The following is a 17888-nucleotide window of genomic DNA, read 5'->3' as shown; positions in this document are numbered from 1 at the left end:
TGGATGAAAGATCTCCCTGTGTCTCTCCTTCTCTCTTTGTAACTCTGCCTTTCAAATAAATAAATCTTTCTAAAAATCAGTTTTTACAGCAAACTATGAAAAAAAAGCATGAGTGGGTATGCTTGTGAAGATCATTCAGTATTTATGTGCAAGTTCTATGAATCTTCACCACTTACAGAACTGTTGAAAGAAGCAGAAGGCAATTAATTCTTTTAATGGCACTCTATACTTATATTTTCTCACTAATATGTACAGTCTATGAATAAGCTAAGTTAAAAGAACCAACGAAAGGAAAACTTTGTGACATAACCACCCATATATAAAAACTTATGGTGAAATTGAAACTTTTCATAATACATCAATAATGATTTTTACACATTCTCCCAAAATGAGTCAATATGCCAAAGATTTTTCACTGCAACTGACTGTATTATGTAAATTGGATGTAAAAAAAAAAAAAAAAACAAGAAAAATCTGAACACTTTGTGATACTGATTAATGTAAAAATATTTTTTCAAATTATGTAATTGTGTTTAAGATTTATTTATTTTATTTGACAGGCAGAGTTACAGAGAGGCAGAGGCAGAAAGAGAGAGAGAAAAAAAGAGGTCTTCCATCCTCTGGCTTACTTCTCAGGTGGCCATAATAGCCAGAACTGTGCTGATCTGAAGCCAGGAGCCAGAAGCTTCTTCTGGGTCTCCCACATGGGTTTAGGGACCCAAGGACTTGGGCCACCTTCCACTGCTTTCCCAGGCCATAGCAGAGAGCTGGATCAGAAGTAGAGCAGGCCGGCACCGCGGCTCACTAGGCTAATCCTCTGCCTGCGGCGCCGGCACACCGGGTTCTAGTCCCGGTCAGGGCACCGGATTCTGTCCTGGTTGCCCCTCTTCCAGGCCAGCTCTCTGCTGTGGCCAGGGAGTGCAGTGGAGGATGGCCCAAGTGCTTGGGCCCTGCACCTGCATGGGAGACCAGGAGAAGCACCTGGCTCCTGCCATTGGATCAGCGCGGTGCGCCGGCCGCAGCGCGCAGGCCGCAGCACGCTGGCCGCGGCAGCCATTGGAGGGTGAACCAACGGCAAAGGAAGACCTTTCTCTCTGTCTTTCTCTCTCACTGTCCACTCTGCCTGTCAAAAAAGAAAAAAAAAAAAGAAGAAGAGCAGCCAGGTCTTGAACCGGTGCCCATGTGGGATGCCAGCACTGCAGGAAGCAGCTTTACCTATGCCACAGCACTGGCCCCTGAATTCATTGTTAATAATATTGAGCTAATACATGCTAGTGAATTTACTTGATTGGACAGACACAATTTTTAAACTGAAATGCTTTTGCTTCAAAGTCAAGTCAATGCTTCTAAAAAGATGAACCAGTTTTGGTATTGACTTCCAGGAAAATGAAATTTTGTCATTGAATTCATTTACAAGAAAACTTTTAAATATGTTTAGAACAACTTGCTATGTGAATCTACTTTTTCAACTGTAAATTTTATTAAGTCTCTATACAGATCAGGTATTTCTGACAGAAAGTTACCATATGAATTGAGATGTGACAGCAGTGTAAAACAGATACCAGACTTCAGTTATATTGGGGGGGGGGGGGGAATAATATAGGAAATCTCAACATTTTTACATTGATTACATATTTTTAATTGTGTTAAATAAAATATTCATGTTTCTTTTACCCTTTTAACTTTTTTTAATTTATTTGTTTTCATTTTTATTCTTACTTGAAAAGTAGCAAAACAGAGAGAGAGAAATCTTGCATCCATTGGTTCACTCCCCAAATGCCCACAACAGCCAGGGGCCCAGAACTCAACCCAGGTCTTCTCACATTGGTGGCAGACCCAAGCACTTAAGCCATCATCTGTTGCCTCCCAAGATGGACATTAACAGGAAACTGGACTACAGGAAACTGAATAACCAAGACTCGAACCAGGCACTCCAATATGGGATGCAGGAGCCCCAACCAGTGATATAACCACTGAGCCATATGTCCACCCTCTCTTTTACTTTGTTTTTTAATGTGGCTCATAGAAAATTTAAAGTACACCTGTGAATCCCATTAGACTTTCTATTGAGCAGCACTGTACTAAACGAGGGCCACATTATTTTGCTCAGGAAGCCCAACCCATAGATTTCTCTTTGTTTTCTTTTTTTTTTTTCTTTTTTCTTTTTTTTTTTTTTTTTTTTTTTTTTTTTTTTTTTGACAGGCAGAGTTAGACAGTGAGAGAGAGATAGAGAGAAAGGTCTTCCTTTTTCCGTTGGTTCACCCCACAAATGGCCACTACAGCCAGCGCCTTGCAGCTGAAGCGCTGCACCAATCCAAAGCCAGGAGCCAGGTGCTTCCTCCCGGTCTCCCATGGGGTGCAGGGCCCAAGCACTTGGGCCATCCTCCACTGCACTCCTGGGCCATAGCAGAGAGCTGGACTGGAAGAGGAGCAACCAGGACAGAAATGGCGCCCCGACCGGGACTAGAACCCAGGGTGCCCGCGTCGCAGGTGGAGAGAATTAACCTAGTGAGCCGAGGCGCTGGCCCTATTTTGCTTTTTAGAAAGTTTTCATTTCTTTTTTTATTTGAAGATTTATTTGTTTATTGGAAAGGCAGGGATAGAGAGAGAGAGGAGAGAGATACTTCCATCTGCTGGTTCACCTCCCAAGTGGATGCAAGGAACCGGCGCCCGTATGGATGCTGACACTGCAGGCTGAGGCCCAACCATCTACGCCACAGCGCCTGCCCCGACCATAAGCTACTGACTGGGCCCCAAAACAGTCTTCCTGACCCTTGTCAAAGACCCGGATGATTTGCTTACTGTGAGAATTAAATGGATTAATCTCTGGGAATGTAAAGTGCATGGGAGGAGATATGGCACGTAGAAAAAGCTGTAGCATACTAATTACAATAGTAGTTCTTAGTACTATCCTCCAAAAAATTTGTATAAGCACAATTTAAGGGACAAACATGTCAATGGGAGTAATGGCGGGCCCAGATTTAAATGCATGCATCACCAACAAAAGAGCAAAACTGCAGAACTGAGGAGCCTTTGAGGTCTTCCAAACAGGCCTGGGACTAGGACAAGCCAGTGAGGCACTTAACCTGGGCGCAAAATTCACTCGGAAGTCAGGAAAACGCAGTATTTTCACCAAGCAGAAACATTCAGACAGGAGCGGCGTCACTGACTTGGGAAACGCAGCAGACGCCAACATGGCTCGGAAAGACGTCATCACTATTCCGGCCCGCGTTCCGCCTCGGCCGCCCAACTGGACAGCCTCGCGTCCGGCCTAACAGCCATGCCACACCTTTGATTTTACTGCAAATCCGGAAGGCGGCCTTTGCGACCTGCGAGGCACTGGGCCGCAGGGCCTGACGGGACGCCCAGGCTGCCCCGCGGCCCTTCCCGAGGTGCCCTGCGGCGGCCGAGCTGGCGCCAGAGCTGAAGCCGTTGCCGCCTCCCCGGAGGTTAGCACAGAAATGCCCTCCGTGGTCCTCACGGAGCCTGAGCATCATTTTATTGTTTCAAACTGGACCGCCGTGGACATCGGCGTCTACAACACTGTGGACTCCGTGGTGATGGCGTTCTACTTGCTGCTGGTCCTGATCGTCGGGCTGGTGGTATGGCGGAACCCCAGGGCGGGTTTGTCCCTTCCAAACCAGGTCTTTAGCCGCATCTCGCATCGGGGCCCTCCGCACCCTGCCCTGTGCCGGGCACTCAGCCAAGACCTCGCCACCCCGCCTCTGCCTAACTCTTCTTCCCTTCCCTGCCCCAAGAGTGTGGGCGAAAAGTCGGGTCTGTGCTGAACACGCTTAGACTGTTGTCGGTAATCCCTACACTGCACCGTGTGACAGTTTACAGGGCATTTACATAAAATTTAAAGAAAGCAGAGAACGTGTCTAGGTTATGTACAAATTCTAGGCTATTGTGTATAAGGGACTTGGGCATCCTCAGATTTTGCTGCTCTGGGTGATCCCCCCAGGGGCACTGAGGGACAACTGCACTGTTTTTGGAACCGAGGTGCAGAGGGGGTTTAAGTAACAACCAGGAAATGATGGAGTTCAGGTCTGACCTGAGTCACCACTCTGCTTTGCTAGTAGGACTCCAGGGGGCATGTGTAACTTGGGACTCTAAATGTTCCTTCAGATTTGATTAAGGAGTGTTTAACATTTTCCACAAGGTTTTCTTAAGAGAGTAGAGACTACCTCTCTTTTACTGCCATTCTTTTTTATTTTAAGATTTATTTATTTATTTATTTGAAAGAGTTACAGAGAGAGAGAGAGACAACTTCCATCTGCTGGTTCACTCCCCAGATGGCTGCAACAGCCAGGGATAGGCAAGAGCCAGGAGCTTCAACCAGGTCTCCCTTGTGGGTGGCAGGGGCCAAAGCATTTGGGCCATCTTCCACTGCTTTTCCCAGTCTGTTAGCAGGGATCTGAATGGGAAGTGGAGCAGCCAGGACTCCAGTTGGCACCCATATGGAATGTTGGCTTTGCAAGTGGCAGCTTTACCTGCTCTGCCACAATGCCGCCATCCCCCACCACCACCACCACTCTTATACCAGAGCTTAACATGCCAGCACACAAAAAGATGTCATTGAACTCTTCTACCCAGGCCCAGATACTGCCCATGTTCCAACATAAAGTTAGGTTAGGTGCTGTGACAGCTTTGAGTGGTGTCACAGGAGCTCCACTGAGCAAAACCCAGGTGCCCTTCTGTAGCCCATGCCCGGCCTGCCTCACCAGACAGGAGTGGTAGGTGGCAGTGCCACCAGTGGCTACCACTGGGACAGTTTCTGCCCTGATGACCTTCACTTCGGGGTGTCTCACCAGGTCACGGACAGGATCTTCCCTTGAAGTCCAGTCTTGAGGATTACATCATCACAGTGGACCCACTGCTACAGGCAGATACAGTGCAGGAGACATGGACTGCATCCTATTACAGGACTTAAGTACCAGAAGAGAAAACTGGCCCTTCATTCCAAGTAGGAAGGGAAAAGCCAGTTTATTTATTCAGATGATTCAAGTGATTTTTTCCCCTCACTGGTCTCAATTATAAGAAATACCCTTCTAGGTGGCCTAGGCAGGGACTCTGAATAGTGAACAGCTGTTTTGTGGACATCTGTTTGGGGATCCTCCCCTAGTCCTCTTACTGAATTGGGAATCCCACACAACTTGATTTTGGCCCTACATGGAGCCTACATCTGGTCAAGGTCAGAGGACGAGTAAGTCATCTGGTCACTTCCAAAGGAAGCCTGCTGTCCCTTCTGTTCTGGGAGCCCAGAAACATGCATAGATACCCAGAATTCCTTGGTCCCTTTCCTTCTTTATGTTTTCTTTCCCTTGGTTCTTAAAAAAAATAGTATTATTTGAGAGGGAGAGAGAGAGAACGAGTAAGCAAGTGAGCTCCTGACTGCTTAATCACTGCCCAAATGCCTCCAGTGGGCAGGCTGGGCTGAGCTGAAGCCGGGAGCCAGGAACTCAATCTAGGCCCCCAATATGGGTGTCAGGAACCCACACACTTAAGCCATCACCTGCAGCTTCCCAGGGTCTGCATTGTCAGGAAGCTGGAGGCAGAAGTCAAACCAAGGCACTCTGATACGAGGTATGAGCATCTCAACCAGTATCTTTTTTTTTTTTTTTTTTGACAGGCAGAGTGGACAGTGAGAGAGAGAGACAGTGAGAAAGGTCTTCGTTTTGCCATTGGTTCACCTTCCAATGGCCGCTGCGGCCGGCGCGCTGCGGCTGGCGCACCGCGCTGATCCGATGTCAGGAGCCAGGTACTTATCCTGGTCTCCCATGGGGTGCAGTGCCCAAGGACCTGGGCCATCCTCCACTGCACTCCCTGGCCACAGCAGAGAGCTTCAACCAGTATCTTAACCACTAGGCTGAATACCTGCCCCCTTGGCTCTTTATAGAAATCATATATGGTATGATTACTTACACAATATTACCTGCTCACTGTGAGAAGTAAACAATCCATAAATATGGAAAGAATAAGTTATTCTTTCCCCCATCCATCCTCATCCATCTGTAACCAGAGTCCTGTATCCTTCCTTCTCTTTCTCAGTGCTATTGTGAGTTATAGTCTCTCACACACACACACACACACACACACACACAAAATGGGATCATTTCATACACATTATGCTTTAGCTTACTTTCAGTTAATACGTTATGGAGAGTCTACAAATGAGTAGATACATATGTAGCTCGTGTTTTAATTAGCTGCATAAGAGTCATGCAAACGTGTACCATTCAGTTCTTTCCTACTAATAGACACTTTAGATTGTTGCCAAGTTTGTTTGATGTGTTGGCACAATTAACTTGGGTAGCATAGATTCCAAAAAATGGCAACTTCTGGGTCAGAAGTGTCTCATACACATATAAACACACACACACAGAGACAGACAGACAGAGGCAGACAGACAGACAGAGATTTTGAAAATGTAAAATGTGTGATTGGGGGGACAGTGTATGTTCCCATCTGCTAGTTTACTCCCTAAATTCCTAACAGTGGCTGGGGAGGGTGGGAGAGGCAGGGAACTAGAACTCAATCCAGGTCTCCCAAGTGGCAGGAACCAAACTGCTTGAGCCATCACCACTGGCTCCCAGAATCTTTAATAGCAGGAACGTGAAGTCAGGAGCCGGAGCTGTGGCTCATTCCCAGACACTCTGATGTAGGTTGTGGACATCCTAACTGGTATCTTAACCATAGGCCAACCACTCAGCCCTTTTTTGTGCATTTTTTCATCCCGTTGCTTCACTTGACTTTTGGTAACTTGTCTGTTATTTGAATTGTTAGTATGTTTTTCCCAAACTGTCATTTGTCTAGATCAGTGTTTCTCAAGCGTCAGGGCTAACAGGCATTTGGGGCTAGATATTTAATTCCTTGTGGTGGAGGGTCTGTCAGTGCATTGTAAGATATTTAGAACCTGATCCCTTCCCACTTGTGACTGTCAAAGCTGTCTCCAGATGTTGCCAGATGCTCCCTAAGGGGGTGGGGAAATCACCCCTGGTTGAGAACCACTGATCTTAATAGTGTCTTTTTGATATTAGAAATTTTATTAATTTTGCAGAAGTCAATTATTTTTCTCTTCCTTGTGATCTTCTAGATTTCCTGGCTCAGGAAATTTTTTCCCACTCCAAGATCGCACAAATATTATTCTAAAAATTTTAATAACATTTTTATAGATTTTTAAGTGGTTCAATCTCAGACCCTCTGGAATTTACCTTTATTATATGATAGATGAGAGGTGTTTTAATTTATTTTCTTCCCATTATTAAACAAACCGCCCTCTTCCCACAGGCCAGAAGTGTCCACGTTTGCACAGTTGGGCCTCCTTTCTGAAAACATTCATAAGCTTCTGACTGCTGAGCCCCACAGGGGCTGGGGAGTCTTACTCTGCCACTGGTGCCTTGGCTTTAAAAGATATTAACCCAGGGCATGGGGGCCTTGCACTTTTTTTGTTTGTTTTCTCTTTAATAATTTCAGCCCAGAAATCTTAGAGAAAGTTGGATGCATTTTCCACCCCATCAGCCTGGCTGCTGTGGTGTTGTATTTTCCAGAAAGAGAGCATGGAGGCTCCAACATCAGAATCAGCCCTTTAAGGCACTTTAGGTTGGCTGGAAAGCCCAGGGGGAACATATCAGGCATGGAAAGCCAAGACACTTGGGCAAAAGATGTCCTGCATAATGGACCCCTGTGTGGGTGAGACCCCAGTGGAAAGAAGGGGCCACCCAAGAAGGGTGTACTTTTCTCTGAAGGGAGGAGAGAACTTTGCTGATGGCCTTGCACAGCTAGTGGATCCAAAAGGCTTCCATAGGGGAGGCAGATCATCTCAAGAGCCTTGGGTGACTACTGATATCATACATAAGAGTCATATTTGTTAAATAAACAAGAGTCACTGTGCACTAACTTCCCACAAAGGACTTCTGTCTCACAAAGAGTGGTACCATGAAGCTCAATAGTAAAACTTGTTCTTTTAATATATTAAAAGGAGGATATTATCATGTCTCATAAGTAATAGTTATGTCTGAGAGTTCCAAAAGATCTATCAGCCCTTGTATAGACTGTTGAGGAACACTTCTCTCAGTTTTCTTTATGCCATTCGTTTATTTTTATTTTTATTTCTCAGATAAAACATGGGAGGGAGCAGGAAGCAGGGGAGAATGAGCGGGAAGGTGGGTACAGTGGGAAAAATTACTATGTACATAGTGTTGTATTTATGAGATACATACAAATGATAAATAAATAAATAAATAACATACATACATACATACATACATACATAGAGGAAGAAGTCAGGGGCATGTGCTTAAGTCACCTTCTTCCCCAGAATCTCTCCTTCTTGTTTGGTGCTTTTTAAAATTTTTTCTTTTAAAATTTATTTTATTTATTTGAAATGCTGATTTACACAGAGAGAGGGAAAGACAGAGATGTCTTCCATCACTGGTTCACTCACCAAATGGCTGCAATGGCCAGGGTTGAGCCAGGCCAAAGCCAGGAGCCAAGGGTTTCTTGTAGCTTTCCCACATGGATGCAGGGGCCCAAGGACTGGGCTGTCTTCTGCTGCTTTCCCAGGCCATTAGCAGGGAGCGGTCTTGTAAATGGAGCAGCTGGGACTTGAACTGGTGACTGTATGGGATGCTGGTACAGCAGGTGGTGGCTTAACCCACTACATCACAATGCCAGCCCCTGTTTGGTGCTTTTCCAATGGAAACAGAAAGCAATTTCTTTTGTCTTAAAATATTTTGTAAATTCCTTTTTAAAGTTCTAATGTGCCTCTACCAACACATTATTGATACCTTTCTTTAGAAGATCTTTTGGAGACATAGAGTGTTTGGCCTAAGCCTGGCCCAGTCCCAGCTGTTGTGGGCATTTGGGCCAAAAGATAGGAGCTCTCTCCTTGTCTGTCCCTCTCTTTCTCTCTGCCTTTCAAATGAAATGAATAAATAAATTTTAAAAATCAGCTATGGGGGCTGCCACTGTGGCACAGCAGGTTCAGCTACCACCTGCGACGCTGGCATCCCCTATGAGCACCAGTTTGAGTCCAGGCTGCTCCACATTCCATCCTGCTCCCTGCTAATGCACCCAGGAAGGCAACAGAGGATGGCCCAAGTACTTGTGCCCCTGGCACCCATGTGGAAGGCCTAGATGGAGTTCCAGGCTCCTGGCTTTGGCCTGACTTCAGGCTGTTGGGGTGGCCACTTAGGGATTAAACTAGCAGATCGAAGATCTTTCTCTGTCTCTAACTTTGCCTTTCAAAAAAAATGAGCTATGCGCATAGTACGCCCTGGATAACTGTTTTCTGAGTGGATAAAGTAAGATTAACTTAATATGTGTAGAAGTTACTTGTTTAGTTTAAGGATTTATGACATGAAGAGATTGCCTGCTTAAATGTAGACAGGGATGGGTACAGTGGCATAGTTGGTAAAACTGCCACCTACAGTGCCAGCATCCCATACAGCAGACAGTTCCAGTCCTGGGTGCTCCACCTCCAATCCGGCTCCCTGCTAATGACCTGAGAAAGCAGCAGAAGATGGCCCCAGGACCTGGGCCCCTACACCCACATGGGAGACCTAGAAGAAGCTCCTGGCTCCTGGCTTCAGCCTAGCCCAGCCTCAGAAGTTGTGACCATCTGGGAAATGAACGAGCAGATGGAAGATTCTCTCTCTCTCTCTCTCTCTCTCTCTCTCTCTAACTCAGCCTTTCAAATAAATACAATAAAACAGAGAAAGAGAGAAAGAAAAAGAAAGAGAGGATAATGCAGACACCTGGTGGTGGCAGTTTTGCTTTTTCTACGGAAAAACAGTTTTATCAACCAGCTGTCCTCTTTAGGTCATAACTCATCTTGGGAAATCCAGGAGAGTCCCAGCATTGTCTTCTGGCCCTAGCAGGTCTGGGAGTCAGAGCTGGGGCCCCTGAATAGAGAACAACTGAACACATTGGAAGGACCATGGCATGGCCATGTAACTTCCCCCCTGGAAGAAGCGAGGTGCGTATTTGGATTTGCCATTCCTGATTGATCTACACACTCAGTAAACTGTTTCCCTCCCAGGCTTTGCCAGAAACCATGGCACTGGCTAATTATTTGGAGAAAGACTTAAAGCAGTTTTGTCCTTAAGGGATGTCGAGGAAGAGACAGGGCCATGCAGTCTTGTAGCTGGAAGAGATTGTATCTCCAGCTCTGCAGCCAGAGGCATGGGTCTCAACTCAGGGGCATGGGTTCTGTCCTTCAAATGAAAGAAGGGAGGTGTGGATTTGCTAAATGAAGGCCATCTCCTTAAGAGACCTGTGTCTTTGGAGCAGTTTAGTCTCTTGTATTCCACTGGGATTTATTATTATTATTATTATTGTATTTTAGGCTGTGCTGTTCCGCAGACGTGCGACAATAGGAGACTTCTTCCTGGCTAGCCGAAATCTCACATGGTTCCCGGTGAGCAAGCCTCACATGTGGCATTCCACTCTGGGGGCCACATCTTAGCTGTTTATTACTTTAATTTACATGTTTTTACTTAGAATAATTTTAAGTTGTTAAATCTGAAATGCCATTTAATCAGTAGTTCCCATAACTCTTTTTGTTAAAGATTTTATTTATTTATTTGAGAGGTAGAGATACAGAGAGAGAGGGAGAGACAGAGAGAGAGAGAGAAATCTTTCATCTGCTGGTTCACTCCCCAAATGGCCACAATGGCCAGAGCTGGGCTGGCCAGGAGCCAGGAACTTCTTCCAGGTCTCCCACAAGTATGCAGGGGCCCAAGGACTTGGGCCATCTTCCACTGATCTCTCAGGCCATAAGCAGAGTGCTGGATTGGAAGAGGAGCAGTCAGAACAAGAACCAGTGCCCATATGGGATGCTGGCACCACACATGGAGACTTAGCCTACTATGCCACAGTGCCAGCCCTTCCCTTAACTCAAGTTTCTTAATTAAATATTTCCATTCGTCAACTCAGTTTAGTTCAATAACCATTTATTAGGTACCCAGTAAGTATAAGGTGCTGTTCTAAGTTTCAAGACACAGAAAAAAATAGGTAACTCCACCCTCTGGAATGGGAGTTAGGTGCATATTGGTCTAATCAGAATACATTAGTCAGTACCGCACAGTGAGTCTGAAAGGAGGTGCGCATGTAAACTCAGGCTTGCTGGGTAGAGGGAACACTTACTGAGAGATAGGATAGGTCCTGGAGAGGTGGGGTTGTTCGAGCAGGATTTGGAGGTGGAGTAGCTGTTTTCCAGGTAGATGAAGTGTGAGAACATTCCAGCAACGGGAGCAAAAGAGGCCAAACATGGAGGTGTGGAATAGCACAGTGCTGACGGTGGGGGCAGGGTAGAAGTCTAGAAATATGTTTTGTTTGTATATTAAATATTTATTTGTTATACAGAATTATTCCATCCAAGAATGGGACTCACAGTCCCCACAGCGGTACAAGCAGCTTTCTGTCCATGGGTAGGGGTCAGGGGGGCATCCTAGGGAGAAAGATGGGAACTGTGCCAAGCCTGAGCCATCTTTACAGTTTATTATTGTTATGTAAAAATCTACACATGGTGTCCACATAAGAATGTAAGGTACAAATAGGAAATTGTGCAAGAACCAAGCCCTTGTTTAATCGTTTATTCTTTGGCCTCAGATGTGAAGTCTTGTGGCACGTGTACGGTTTTCACATGGGGCAACTTCTCCTGCAGAGAAGCCCGGTCTCGGGAGGACAGACTGCCTTCCTTTGAGGGAAGAGGAAAGTGCAGCCATAAACAACTTAAAGAAACGGCCTTCCCCAGTTATCTGGGAGCTTCAACGAAACGCTTTTTCCTGGTGTGAGCTTTCTGAATCAGGCTTCAATTTTTTTTTCTTTGTAAACCCAGTTGAGGAAGAGATTAATGTGGGACTCCTACTTTATTTATTTATTTATTTATTTATTTGGATGAGGACCCTTATCACCAGGATCTCTTCCTTGGCTACAAGGCCTCCAGTCTTTTTTTTCTTTTTAAGATTATTTATTTGAAAGTCAAAGTTACAAAGAGAGAGGGTTCCATCTGCTGGCTCACTCCTAAGATGGCCACTATGGCTGGGGCTGGGCCTGTCCAAAGCCAAGAGCCAGGAGCTTCTTCTGGGTCTCCCTCGTGGGTGGAAGGAGCCCAAGCATTTGGGCCATTTTCTGCTCCTTTTCCCAGGCACATTAGCAGGGAGCTGGATCGGAGGTGGAGCAGCTGGAACTTGAGCCGGCATTCATATGGTATGATGGCATCACAGGTGGCGTTTTACCTGCTATTCCACACCAGTCCATTTCTAGTCTTTTGTCTGAACTTGTCTTTGACCTTAAAGTCATGTTTCCAGCACCCAGAAAAATGGGAACCACCATCCTGTGTCTTACAAGATTGAGACACTTGAGGGAGTTTTCAAAAGACATCAACACAGTTTAATGGTTCCCAGTATTTACATATCAGTGTTACAATTTATTATTTTCTTTGCTGTGACTTTTCAATGTAATTGCTGCTTAATGAATAAATTGTATTGTAGCATATTTAAAGGAAATTGGAATGAAAGAAAAACCTTATCACTCTTCTTTTTGTATTTTTATTCAACCAGCAGATAGCTGATAGGTATCAGTGGAACCCATGTTGGAACCCATGTTTGCCAAGAACCCCAGTGACCTCCACAGCACTTATTCCCATGCCCACTTACTCCCATTTGATACATGCATATTCTGAACTATGTCTAATTCGTGCATTTTACCTTGGATAGTTATTTTTAAAAAATTCCTTTGTTGGGGTCAGCGCTGTGGCATAGCCAGTAAAGCTGCCACCTACAGGGCCAGCATCCCATAGGGGCACCAGTTTGAATCCCAGCTGCTCCACTTCTGATCCAGCTCTCTGCTGTGGCCTGGGAAAGCAGTAGAAGATGGCGCAGGTCCTTGGGCCCCTGCACCTGCATTGGACATCCAGAGGAGACTCTTGGCTCCTGGCTTCAGATCTGCGCAGCTGTGGCCATTGCAGCCATCTGGGGAGTGAACCAGTGGTTGGAAGACCTCTCTCTTTCTCTCTCTCTCTCTCTGTCTCTGTCTCTGCCTCTCTAATTCTGCCTTTCAAATAAATAAATGAATATTTTTTAAAAATTATTTTGTTTAATGCTTTTGTTCTTGCATAATACTTTATCTTGTGTTAACATTGTCAGTGCCATGTTCTTTTGTTTTCATTCACCTAAAAGGCTTTGTTGTTTGAAGCCTTTTTAAAATTTGCATTTTCATTTAAAAGGCAGAGGAACAGAGGGAGAGCTTCCATCCACAACAGCTAGGGCTGGGCCAGACCAGAACCAAAAGCCAGCAACTCAGTCCACATCTCTCACATGGTGGGTAGAGAACCAACGACCTAAACCATCATCTGCTGCCTCCCAAGGTGTGTGTTACCAGGAATCTGGATTGAAAATGAAACCCGGGGGCCGGCACTGTGGCATAGTGGGGTAAAGCCCCAGCCTGCAGCGCCGGCATCCCATATGGGTGCCAATTCAAGTCCCGGCTGCTTCATTTCCAATCCAGCTCTCTGCTGTGGCCTGGGAAAGCAGTAAAAGATGGTCCAGGTGCTTGGGCCCCTGTACCCACTTGGGAGACCTGGAAGAAAATCCTGGCTCCTGGTTTCAGAATGGCTCAGCTACGGCTCTTGGGGCCATTTGGGGAGTGAACCAGCGGATAGAAGAACTATCTGTATTTCCCTCTCTCTGTGTGTAACTCTACCTCTCAAATAAATAAATAAAAATCTTAAAAAAAAAAAAAAGACACTCAGGGCTGGCGCTGTGGCATAGTGGGTACAGCTGTCACCTGCAGTGCCAGCATCCCACATGGGCACCACTTCGAGTCCCAGCTGCTGCACTTCTGATCCAGCTCTCTGCTATGGCCTGGGAAAGCCCCAGACGATGGCCAAAGCCCTTGGGATCCTGGCTTCAAATTAGCCCAGCTCTGGCTGTTGCAGCCATCTGGGAAGTGAACCAGTGGATGGAAGACCTCTCTTTCTCTCTCTCTCTCTCTCTGGCTCTAGCTCTCTCTGTAACTCTTCAAATAAATAAAATAAATATTTTTTTAAAAAGTTCTTGCAGTTGCAAGGCTAGAGTCCAACTCTAATATAAGATGTGAGCATCCCAAGCAGCATCTTCATTGCTACGCTAAATGCCTGCCCCTCAACATTTCTTTTTTGTTTGTTTGTTTAAGATTTATTTTATTGGCCGGCGCCGCGGCTCACTAGGCTAATCCTCCGCCTAGCGGCGCCGGCACACCGGGTTCTAGTCCCGGTCGGGGCGCCGGATTCTGTCCCGGTTGTCCCTCTTCCAGGCCAGCCCTCTGCTGTGGCCAGGGAGTGCAGTGGAGGATGGCCCAGGTGCTTGGGCCCTGCACCCCATGGGGATACCAGGAAAAGAACCTGGCTCCTGGCTCCTGCCATCGGATCAGCGCGGTGCGCCGGCCGCAGTGCGCCGGCCGCGGCGGCCATTGGAGGGTGAACCAACGGCAAAAGGAAGACCTTTCTCTCTGTCTCTCTCTCTCACTGTCCACTCTGCCTGTCAAAAAAAAAAAAAAGATTTATTTTATTTATTTGAAAGACAAAGTTACAGAGGGAGGTAGAGACAGAGAGAGGTCTTCCATCCACTGGTTCACTCCCCCAGATGGTTGCAACAGCTGGAGCTGGGCCGATCCGAAGCCAGGAGCCAGGAGCTTCCTCCAGGTCTCCCACGCGGGTGCAGGGGTCCAAGGACTTGGGCCATCTTCTACTGATTTCCCAGGCCAAAGCATAGAGCTGGATAAGAAGTGGAGCAGCCAGGACTCAAACTGGTGCTCATATGGGATGCCAGCACTTCAGGCTGGTGCTTTAATCCAATGCGCCACAACGCTGGCCCCTCAACCTTTCTTAATAACTTAGTTTTACATGTGTCTCATATCAAAAGCATAATATTTATTTTTTGTGATTTTTTTAAGGTTTTCTTTCTTTCTTTCTTTTTCATTTGAAAGGCAGAGTTTCAGAGAGAGAAAAAGATCTTCCATCCACTGGTTCACTCCCCAGATGGCCACATCAGCCAGGGCTGGACCAGGCTGAAGCCAAGAGCCAGAAGCTCCATCTGGGTCTCCTACATGGGTGACAGGGGCCCAGGCACTTAGGCCATCTTCTGCTGCTTTCCCAGGCGCAGCGTCAGGGAGCTGGATTATAAGTGGAACAGCAGGAACTCAAACCAGTGTTCATATGGAATGCTGGCGTTAACAGGCAGCAGCTTAATTCACTGCCACAACACCAGCCCCAAGAGTCGGGTTTGGATTTTTTGCTTGTTTTTGAAATATTTGTTTATCTATTTCAAAGGCAGAGTTACAGAGGGAGAGGGAGGGAGAGACACAGAGAGCTCTTCCGTCCACTAGTTCACCCCCAAAATGGCCACAATGGCTGGATCTGAGCCAGTCGGGAGCCAGGAGCCAGAAGCTTCTTCTGGATCTCCTACAAGGGTGCAGGGGCCCAGGCACTTAGGCCAGTTCCTAAGGGAGCAGAACCAGAAGTGGAGCTGCCAGGACTTGAACTGGCACCCATATGGGATACCAGCATTACAGGCAGCAGCCTCACCTGCTACGTCACAACACAGGTGCCAAGTTTTGGTTTTGAATGGAGTGGTTACTTCCACTCCATTCAAAAGTTATTATTGCCTTGGGAGGTATTTTGTTCCTTTTTAAATGCCTCTAGGAATTTCTTTTATTTTGAATGTGACAGTTGCTGGCTGTAACAAAACAAATGTTACAGTTCAAGTACAGAACTTGAAATTTTCTCCCTACTTCATCTTTATAACCATAATTCTAGTCCCCAGAAGAATTTTGTTCTATATACTGCCAAAATCACTATCCTGCATATCTAAATGTGTCCACAAGTGTCATAGACATGTAGAATTAATGAGATTTGTAGTATGTATTATCATTTTTGTCACATAATAGAGCTACCTTATTTTTGTATGCTACATTGTATTTCATCATATTCATGTACCTTGTTTTAACTAGTGTCTTACAGATAATAAGGTTATTAATATTTCTTAATTATTTCAAACAAGTCACATGCAAATACATCAGTGGACACTGTGGAGAATGGCAGCATAAGACTGGCTGTCTGGAGTAGGTGTGTGGGGTAACAGTGAAGATGCTCACATCTCTTACCAGAGTATCTGGGTTCAAAACACTGCTGTGGCTTTTGACCCCAGCTTCCTGCTGTGCACATCCTGGGGGGCAGCGGTGATGGCTCAAGTCATTTGGTTCCTGCCACGCACATGGGAGACCTGAAGTGAGTTGCTGGCTCCCAGCTTTGGCTTGGCCAGTCCTGGCTGCTGTGGGCTTTCATGGAGTCAATCAGCAGGTGGAGCTCTGTCTGCTCTGTCTAAAAGGAAGGCAGTCAGGCTATCTTCTTCACTTTCTGCTTCTTCACTTGTCTTCTAATTAATGGTAGGAGCTGTATAGAAGCAGCAGGAATGGGAATTGTACCCAGGGGATTAATGCCTTCTGAGAAAATGTGAAGTTCCATGGGAATTTACATTTGTGAAAAATGTATTCTTACAGATGGACTAATAGTTATGATATGTAATCATCTCTTGTTTTTCAGATAGGTGCGTCCCTTTACGCCACAAATATCAGCAGTGGTCACTTCATGGGCCTGCCTTGGAAAGGAGCAGCTTCGGGGATTGCTATTGGTACCTTCCAGTGGATCGTGAGTAGCTCTCTTTCACAGCAATCACCCTTCACCTTTGTCATTGTCCAGCTGAAACTCATATACATAAACACTTTACATGGGGCCAGCACTGTGGCATAGGGGATTAGCCCACTGCCTGTGATGCTGGCATCCCATATGGGCACTGGTTGAGTCCTGGCTGCTCCACTTCCCATCCTGGTCTCTGCTAATGTGCCTGGTAGAGCAGTGGAAGATGGACCAAGTCCTTGGGGCCCTGCACCCACATGGGAGAACTGGAAGAAGATCCTGGCTTCAGCCTGGGCCAGCCCTGGTCATTGTCACCACTTGGGGTGTGAACTAGCAAATGAAAGATATCTCTCTCTCCCTCCCTTGCCCCCTCCCCTCCCTTCCCTCCCTCCCTCCCTCTCTCTCTCCATCTCTCTTGGTAACCCTGCTTTTCACATAAATAAATAAATAAACAAACAAACATTTAAAAAAAACTTTCAACCTGGAGTAAATATTGAAGACTTCTTGAGAAGTCACAGAGCAAAGGAACCACATTTTTTTTCTTTTTCAAAAGGATTGTCAAGTTTACATTCCAAGGCTATAGGAAGACAGTAAAGGAACAACTGCTGGGGCCAGCACTGTGGTGTAGTAGGTTAAGCCTCCACCTGTGGTGCTGGCATCCCATTTAGGCGCTGGTTCAAATCCCGGCTACTCCATGTCCGACCCAGCTACCTGCTGATGGCCTGGGAAGGCATCGGAGGGAGGCCCAATGCTTGGGCCCCTGCACCCATGTAGGAGACCCAGAGGAAGCTTCTGGCTTAGATTGGCCTAGCTCCAGCCATTGTGACCTTTTGGGGAATGAACCAGCAGATAAAAGACCCCTCTCTCTCCCTCTCTCTCCCTCTCTCTCCCTCTCTCTCTTTCTCTCTCTCTCTCTATATATATATATAATATTACATAAAATATATAATATATGTATATATTTTATATATTTATATATAAATTTCTTTTTCTACCTGTAACTCTGCTCTCAAGTAAATAAATAAATAAACCTTAAAAAAAGAAACAAATGCTAGGATATTAGTCAGGTAGAGAAAACATGATTTCAAAATTTAATTAAATGCATATATGTACATTTGTGTATGTTAATTATATTATGTGTGTATGTACAGATATATACACATATATCTGTATGTGTATGTTTTGTCTTTTGCACAGTGTATCAAAAATG

At 45.8% G+C, this 17888-nt stretch overlaps 1 protein-coding gene across 5 annotated transcripts in view; it reads left to right on the top strand.

The window, feature by feature from the left end:
* The first annotated feature begins 3260 nt into the window (after positions 1 to 3260).
* LOC100338951 (sodium/glucose cotransporter 1) overlaps positions 3261 to 17888 on the top strand; it is a 71809-nt gene continuing 57181 nt past the window's right edge. For 2 of the 5 annotated variants that reach the window (XM_070065728.1, XM_051837134.2), the window contains exons 1-3: positions 3262 to 3602; positions 10349 to 10420; positions 16586 to 16690. In XM_070065728.1, coding sequence (XP_069921829.1) covers positions 3462 to 3602; positions 10349 to 10420; positions 16586 to 16690 — 318 coding nt within the window. In that variant the 5' untranslated portion in view covers positions 3262 to 3461. Of the gene's footprint in view, positions 3603 to 9829; positions 9980 to 10348; positions 10421 to 16585; positions 16691 to 17888 lie in introns of those variants that run through there. The other 3 variants (XM_070065730.1, XM_070065729.1, XM_070065727.1) reach the window with 3 other exon arrangements.

The sequence above is a fragment of the Oryctolagus cuniculus genome, chromosome 21, assembly GCF_964237555.1.
Source record: "Oryctolagus cuniculus chromosome 21, mOryCun1.1, whole genome shotgun sequence".
NCBI lineage: Eukaryota > Metazoa > Chordata > Mammalia > Lagomorpha > Leporidae > Oryctolagus > Oryctolagus cuniculus.
Note: the sequence above shows the minus strand (reverse complement) of the source record. Positions and strands in the feature narration are given on the sequence as shown.